General features: G+C 35.0%; 1 protein-coding gene across 1 annotated transcript; it reads left to right on the top strand.

The window, feature by feature from the left end:
- Positions 1-54: 54 nt before the first annotated feature.
- LOC117178560 lies at positions 55-624 on the top strand. The gene has a single exon (XM_033369988.1). It carries the CDS (start codon positions 55-57, stop codon positions 622-624), a length of 570 nt encoding a protein of 189 aa, XP_033225879.1.
- The last annotated feature ends 8,247 nt before the right edge of the window (positions 625-8,871 follow it).

Genomic DNA, 8,871 nt, shown 5'->3' with positions numbered 1-8,871 from the left:
TCATATGTGCCACAAAATAAAAAGAATAAAAAGAATGTCCTTTTGATCTCAAGTATGCATACGGATGGATCAATTGATGAAAAAAGTGGAGCGAAGAAGAAAGCGGAAATAGTGACTTATTACAATCAACATAAAATTGGTGTAGACATGGTAGACAAAATGTGTTTAGCGTACAATGTCCAAAGAGGCACAAGAAGATGGCCCATGGTGATATTTTCCACCATCCTGAATGTTGCTGGTATCAACAGCCAAGTCATTTGTCTAGCGAATGGAAAGAACATGCCACGTCGCCGAGTTTTTCTCCGCCAACTCGGGAATGAACTTATCAGAGATCAGTTGATTAGGCGATCGCAGCTCACAAACATGCCACGCATCATCACGTCACGTCTTCGAGAACTTCTCCCCCATGATCAAACACCACAGGCTTCAAGCACCTCTGCAGATACTCATGCCGGTAAACGAAAACGCTGCCAACTTTGCTGGGACAATGAAAATAAAACAACAAGACTCACCAAATATAAGTGCTATGAATGCGGCCAATATTTATGCCTGCAACACTGTGACTATTTTTGTGTCGGTGGCTGTAAAGTTAATCGGGACAGGAATGAAAACGATTCAGAGTGAGATTTTCCAAAAGCAATGGGTTTCTGAACTAGCGTTATCAGATTTTTGTGATATCTTCATCTGCTTCTTCTTAGTGATGCCAGAGGTACCAAGTATGTACATGATTGAAAAATAAATTTATATTGTTCCTTATATTTATGGTGTTCTTTATCTTTCTGTGCACCTCTTCACTTGAGAAATGTGTAAAAGTTCATTTTTCTTATTTACTTGTTAATGAACAGATTGTGTATCCCACAGATACGACGCAAGTATCGGTGCTCCAACAGGGTGCGCGTGTAACGGAGTTTAAAATTATGTTTCTATCCTTTTAAAACTTTAAAAACTACCGCAAATTCAAAAAATAGTATCATTTGAGTAACTTTTGGAATTCAATTTTTTTACACACCTCCACACACAAGCTGTATTCTCCACAAATAAATTGAGATAAGACTCCAATATAAACTTCGCAGAAGTGGGAGCTCCTTCCACTCTCTTACCTTTGGAGTTACGTCTTTCCGAGCTTCTCTCATCTTTGAAGTTCGAGTATGCTCATTTCGTACAAATGAAAATAAAGTTTGGAAGAAAATAGCAATGGGAATGGAGTATAGAATAAATTGCAGACATTCTGATTTGCCTATAGGTTAAGATATGCACTTAAATTATTGAGATATTATATGATTATATTCACCAATAAAACTGAGGGGCACCGCCAAGGATATTACGAAAGTAGAAACAAATCTCATAGTTCCTAATAAGAACAGAATTAATTAATGTATTAATGGAGAATATTTTACACCATGTAACTAATGAATATTCTGGTTCTTCATAAAAAGATATCGTTATCGCATAGTCTTCATCTCTTACAATATAAACGTCGAGGAAGCGATTAAGAGATTCGGAGATGTTTACATTTCATTACTCGTTTGCAGAGAAAAAAGTGTACATACTAAATATGTTAAAACTGATATCACAATTTTTCAATCTTTCACGTTTAGGGCAGAATAACAATGTATTACTAAAATGTATTTTGTAAAAAAATCGTCTTTTATGGTAGAAAATTAATAGAATGCAATTGAGAATTGGCATCACGAAAGCTGAAAATACATAGTGAATATTTCTCTTTTTATTTCTTCAAAAAATCTCTGTGTTGCCAAATTTTTTGAGTATACAAAAGTGTACACACGGACGATAAACGCACGAGACTTGAAGTTACGAGGGTTCCACAGAAACGAGCGTCCCAACTTCTTCGAGACTAGCGCACAAGTGCGCCCCGCTTTAAATTTCAAATTTGTTCACTGCATTGTGATTAATGATGAATGCTGACGTTTCGTGATGTAGATATTGAGCATTTTTGCACAAGATTATGGTTAGTCGTTTTCATCACAATTTGTGCTTGTTTTTTCAATGAAATAAATTTTCGATTTTTAATTGTTAAAACTAAAATTGATTTAAATACAAGTGGCAACTCTTTTTATTGTATAGTATAATCAATTGTTGTATTGAAATAATTTAGTAATTTATAATTGATTGAAACGACTGTTGGTTCCTGCCCTTCGCGCTCTAGAATATATTTATCTCGCGCTTCGCGCTTAATTATCCACGTACCTCACGCTATGCGCTTAGTCTTTGTATATTCACCACACTTGTTGACAGAATTTTCAAAACTAAAGGTCAAGGCATCAACAACAGTAGTTTGGTATTTGTGAATTCTCTTCTGTTAAAGCTCCTTCGGCTTTAATGAACACATTCTCAGCAGGTATCTCGTGCTTCACACTCGACTTTATCCTTCAAATTTTATATTATTTCTATAAGTGTATATTATTACAATTAATAACATGCATTGGAATTTAAACACATGTAGTTTTATTGTCTGGTTTAAAAAATGCACATTCTTTTTAAAAAATCTTTGCGAATTAAACATTTTATTGAAACTTGTGCCGCTTTTTGTTTTTATTTTTATTGCTCTTTCCTATAATATTTTTTTTGTGCCCAAGACTGCATCTCAATCTAAGCGCAAGCGCAATCTGCGCTCGAAATGTTTATTACGAAAGTTTCAAAATAGAATAGACCTCTTTTTTTATCCCTTATTGTAAGAAAGGGAGGCTCGAAACTTTTCATAGCATCAAAGTTACATGTGTAAGGGCCCTCTGATTGGTTGAATTTTTTTGATTGGTGCGTGACGAGACCATAGTTTGCTGGATCATGACAGAATAGTATGTTTTAGTAGACAGAAGAATGAATAAGGTAAATAAAATTATATTTATGTATTATCAGAGATGGGGTGGGTATGTTGTATTAGTTTCTACAAAATATGTGAATATTATGTAATATTTCTATGATAGAATGAATAAACAGTGTCTCTTTGTCAACATTTAATCACTTTATTTGAGATTGAATAAATTTAATGATTCATAGGTAATGATTCATAAACTATTTCGGACATTTTTACATAGATGTTAAAAGATCGATTCTTCTTATTTAATGTTTTTGCTGAATTGATCCTAATAAATTCGATCCTAGATCGATCCACGAATCGACCTTTTCAAGAAAATTGCCCATCCCTAACCTCAGTGACCCAGAATTTTTAAATTGATTTTTCTAAAGAAACTCAACCTGTTGTTATGATAATCTTGTAGGCCGTTCATAATCAACACTTTTCTTCTCTTGACTTTTTAAATATCGTGCGTTATTTTTCTTAAAATGTTCATTTTTCTGTTTTTTTAAATGTTGTAAATTCTATAACTCTGGTCTCAAACATACTCAAAATGCGCTCACTTTTTAAATTTTTATTCAAAATAGCTGGCTAACGAAATTTACCTTCAGTTTAGGACAATAAAAGAGTGTATCAAAGGCCAATTGAATCAAATAAAATTTCATTCGAAATTGTTTTTATATTTGTCAATTTTAACATTTTTTTAAACTGTTTTTCTGTTTTTAGTTGAAAAATAAACAGTAGAATAGCCCAAAGTAAAATTCGAAAATCGAATCCCCAATAAAACTTTATAAAAGAAGAGCAAATATTAAAAAAAGAGCTGAGTCATCGAGAGACAGTCGTCAAAAAGGGATTGAAAATCCCATAGGAAAGACTAAAGTTAAAATAAAGCAACATCTAAGGTACAATTTTCAAGAAATTCTGATTAAAAAAAACATTTAGTCTAAATAACAGACATAATTTATTATGTTATTGGTAATTCAAGAAAAATTTTTCGATTCATTTCACTTATGAAAGTTGTACAAATCTGTAAATTTAGTGGATTTTAAGGAATTTTTTAAGACAACTGAGGTATTTCGTAGGTTTTCTAAAATTGGAAAAGATTTCAAATTATTTTTTGGCATGTGCTGCATTTGTATTAATATTCCCTGCATTCTTTTTAAGTATTGGGAATTCTTCGGAATTTTTAAATTTTACTTAAATTCCTCTAGACTTATTAACTTCCACTTGAGTAAATGTTTTTTTTTTTAATTTAGCAGTATTTTTGCAAATACTTTGGCATTCATAAGATCTTTAACAAATTTCTAAATATTTAAAATCTTTTTAAATACATTTTAGCTTTGATTCAATGTCAATTTTGGGACTGAGCCAGACATGGAATCAAGAGTCTGGGAACTATTTTATCCACCTCCCATTTTTGTTCTCTCTCTCTCTGTTTTCGAACGCTTGAGTGAGCACCGCACATGCTCCTGCAGCTCCTCCTCTCAATCGTCATCGCACCTTGTCAATTTTCCGAAATATCAAATGGAGAATCACGGAATTCAGGTTTGACTTATTTTAGGTTATTTGAAAAAATTAGAATGAAACTGGTAATTGATACTAGTATTTTAATGAGATTTCGAAGACTTCCCAAAGTCCTTCGAAATGAAGTCTAAAGAGTCGTTTGCTATAATGAGTGATAAAAACACGTGATGGAGTTTTAAATCGTTAACTCGTCTCAACGGAAACGAAAGCCAAAAAAAATTTTTTGGGTCCAGACTAGATTCAGCCCTCTAACGAGTGATAGTGGGGGGGGGGAGGGTGGATCAGTCGGAAAATAAAAATGAGCTTACCATAATGCTCAATTTAATCTTAACGTACATCTTACTCGTATATAAAGCAAAAAAAACATGCAAGAATAATAATCACATTTGGATGAAAATTTATTTCAAAAGGTTTTCCTATTCGGTAACAATTTGACCAAGGAGCAATTTCCCCCTCAATTCACACGATATCTAAATTTAGACAGTAATGTGTGCTCGATCGAACGGCCGATTCACCAAGGGCTAATTTAATCATGCATGGTATTTTACCTAGCCATGAAATACGGAAGACGAAATTTCTACACGAGGCTAAGTCTTCGATACCTACAGAATAATACCCGTTAAAGTTCGACTAACAAGCTTATGTCGCAATTAGAATTACTATTAGTAACGGCCATATTGATTTCGTGGAAGCGATAGCTGCAGTGGGAATATCAAACCCAAACATTGGTAACTTTATTTATTAATTCTAGCCCGTAACAAACAAGGATTCGTCCGGGTCTGACCGGGCTTTCAAAATTTATGAGAGCTAAGTAACTGGCAATACTAAGTTATGAAACACATTACACTGCGGTTCCAGTAAGAAAGAGTATTAAGCACAAAAACAAGCTAAAGTGAATCAGTCAGGGTTACAGACAAAAAGGAATAAGATTTAAACAGATTTTTCCAAATTCAGCAATTATCAAAAACATGTAGATTAAGAAACTTATCATTTCTGGAGACTTGGAACGCTCCTAATGATCAGAAAATCTCTAGAATCGGTACCTGTGCTAATGCAAATCTCAAGCTCCGAACATGAGCATCCGCGAGGATCCGCAGCGTGATTACCCTTATTTAAGTGACTCTTACCTCAACTGAACTAATACACAGACTCTAATTCTTTAATTTTGATACTGTACTTTGATAGCAAAAGAAAGTTAAGGTAGCAAGCGCGTCTGACTCTCGGCTCGTGGCTGCCGAACAAAAGAGACCGTGGCGTGTTGGTCGTCGAGCATGTGGTCTCGTCCCAGTGGGAACAAAGTTTAGCGATGTCTTTACGACATCGTTACGACATTTTTACGACTACTTAACGACATCCTATGTCAATGTCGTTAAGGTGTCTTTACGATATCGTAAATAAGTCGTATGATCTGACGATGTCTTTACGATATCGTAAAGTACACCGAAACGACATGGACATAGGATGACGTAAAGTTGTCGTAATGATGTCGTAAATATTTCGTAAAGACGTTGCTAAATTTTGTGCCAACTGGGGTCTTCTTTGAGCGAGTTTCCCAGCTCGTCGCTGATTAGATGCTTGCTCGGCGCGGTCCTAGGATTGGTTGGTTTGAATCTCGACCCGCTCTTTCTGCTTTGCTCCTGGCTACTAAGTTCGTTCCCAAAGCCTAGAAAAAATGATCCGGAATCATCCCAGGCTCTGAAGGAATTTTAAGTTTTCATCCAGGTTCCGGGAATATTGGAAAAAGCATACGGAAAGACGGAAACCAGATTCAAATTCAAATCTCGATTCTTGATTTGGAATGGTAGCAGCGAGTAGATCGCAGTTCTCTGAGGGCCTTACAGAGCTCTAAAAATCCCTCGACGTCCCTCGTTGAGAATATCGATGAGGTAAGGTCATAAATAATAAACAAACCAAAAAAAATCGAACGAGTTAATTCTAAATTCTTAAATTAATCCTAAATGTACCTTTGGAGTACCGTGCCACGTGCCGAAAGAACAGATTTCGCCTCACAAATAAAATAATAAAAAAAATAAATTGGTTTAAAATTTTGTCTTGTTACAACGTACAATCAGGTAAAAATGTCCAAGCTATTACCACCTCACATATATCCATCCTAACGCATGCACAACAAAAGCGCTACTCGTTGAGCGAAATATCGATTTGTCAAAAGAGAACAGTCACTCTGAACTCGGTCCGTGAATTTAAGAATCGCGAGGGATTTATAGTAGCGTTTACTCTCAGTTTATTTCTGGTACAATAAATATTTTTAATTACGTGATAAGTACAAAATGTTGGCGACCGTTTTATTATTTACTCCTTCATCCTGTCACTAATCTGTCTCTTTGCGAAATCTCGGCCTGGTTTAAAAAAATGCACCGACTCACTCGTGCTCCGACTTTTTAAATGTTTTTTGTACCCTGCTTTAAAAATTATTCTCCAGATATATTTATATGCATTTTAATATTGATAAATGCTTGTTTTATCAAGCTATAATTTACAGTTTGATTTCCAAAAGATTTTTAAATAAAGAAATAATGTCAAGCCGGGTGTCACTAGCTGTTCACATGTCCCTATTTGGTGGCTTTACCCTTGACAATTTTATAACCTTCGGAAAACTTTTTGTTCTAAAATTATCTAACCAATTATATAAGTAAATGCATACCTCCATCATTTATGCACAGAATTACATTCTGCTTTTACTAAAACGACTTTAATTGACTACAAACAATAACAAATGTAATGCTTAAATTTCTTAAGTAACTGAATGGTAAGGATAATTATGATTTACACATGGCTTAAACATATCACTTGAAAATTCTTTTTAATTGGACAAGAACCTAACGGAGTTTCGTTGACCAATTCGGGGGTCATTTCAAAAACCGCGCCGCTTCTGATGTTTATGCCCGCTCGCTTTCCATCATGATTATATATTCCACGAAGAACAGATGGAGGTTCCACTATTGCAACGACATTCCCAGTTGATATTGTCAAAACATTTTATTCTTTGGTTGGCATAGGTTTCACGTTATCACGTCCTAATTCATGTAATTGAATTGGTTTATCAGCAGGAAAAGTGTATCTTCTAATTTCAAATTTTCGGTGCGTATTTGAGTGGGGAATTATCCAAATAAGTCCAATTTCTGCAACGTCAAATCCAAGTATGCGTGAAGAACGATGCCTCACAGGATGAGGACTGGCAGGTTGAGAACAGGAACTGCCATGTAGGGGAGGCTTGGCAATAGAAGGCCTGGTTGTAGAATGAAATCTGGCAGGAGGAGAGATCGGCCTGGAACGCAGAAGAGGTTCTGCTGCAGGAAGAGATCTTTCAGGAGAATGAAGTCTGTCTGGAGAATCAGCAATTTCTGAATGACGAACGCCAGGAATAGGGTCGATACTAGGTAAAAATTCAAACTGTGAACTTAACTCTGCAACAAGCAACAGAGGATTACATTTTTGTTAAAGTAGATATTCATATGTTGGCATATTGTAAACCCTTGTTTACTAATTTTGCGAAAGATAGTCCCTTGTTTCAAATTTGAATTATCAACAGTTAAAAGTTCCGTTAGAAAATTAGTATTATGAAATACTTGGTAGAAAATTCATCTTCCTTGGTGAAAAATTAACTTTTTTGTAAAGAATTCGTCTTTTCGGTAGTGAGCTATATCTTCTTTTTCGAAAATATATCTGCGAAGTATAGCTATTAAATAACCGGACTGATGATCTATACAATTTTATTTAAAAATCGACCCAAGGAACAGATTATCCCCTTTAAAGTATTTTCCTTCCCGATCGCTTTACCGCTTTATACGAACAGAATAAAAAATTTACGAGGGGCTGGATCTTGCGAATACAGTGGACATTTTAATGCAGGAATTTTGTTCACAAAAAACTGCCTGGATAGCAAATTTTACAGGTACTACATTTTACTACTATTTGTTAGAAAAAAATCTCTAACTAATCAAATGCAGTAAAACTCGGACATAGTGTACCCGGATATAGCTGTTCCGAGAATCAGGGCTGTGCCGCGCGTATGGACAAGAGGAGATAAGAAACGACATGCGGTGTTTACTCAAGCATGATCAAACAGAATTTTTGAGGTGAAGCGCTGAACACTAACGGCCTGTGTAACTCCCTTATTACGTTGTGGTAGTTTAATCAAACCGGGAAGTACGCACATAGTGAATAAGCACAATGGTGAGCTCGCGTCGATCGGCAGGGGAGCTTAGATTTCTACTGAAACCAGTTCGACTGATAGGATTATTTCGTTCATTCTAGTGAGCCTGTCTTCAACATTGACAACAGAGCCATCTGATAAGCGAATTTCTCTAGAGAAATAGTATCCCAAAGTAAATTCAGCAATGTCCATGTAAAAGAGCAATAAATATGAATTCATTCAGTTGAATTTTTAACTAAGAAGATTACTTTTCAACAAAGTAGTTAAATTATCAACTCAAGGTAATCCACTGATAATATCGATAATAATAAAAGATACATTTGAAACATTAGAATATAAGGCCAATTAACTGTTACAA

This window comes from Belonocnema kinseyi, chromosome 8 (assembly GCF_010883055.1).
Source record: "Belonocnema kinseyi isolate 2016_QV_RU_SX_M_011 chromosome 8, B_treatae_v1, whole genome shotgun sequence".
Lineage (NCBI taxonomy): Eukaryota > Metazoa > Arthropoda > Insecta > Hymenoptera > Cynipidae > Belonocnema > Belonocnema kinseyi.
Note: the sequence above shows the minus strand (reverse complement) of the source record. Positions and strands in the feature narration are given on the sequence as shown.

Bases quoted from the DNA above. Each gene is read 5' to 3' on its own strand.
- LOC117178560 (XM_033369988.1), top strand. From the start codon at position 55: ATGCATACGGATGGATCAATTGATGAAAAAAGTGGAGCGAAGAAGAAA.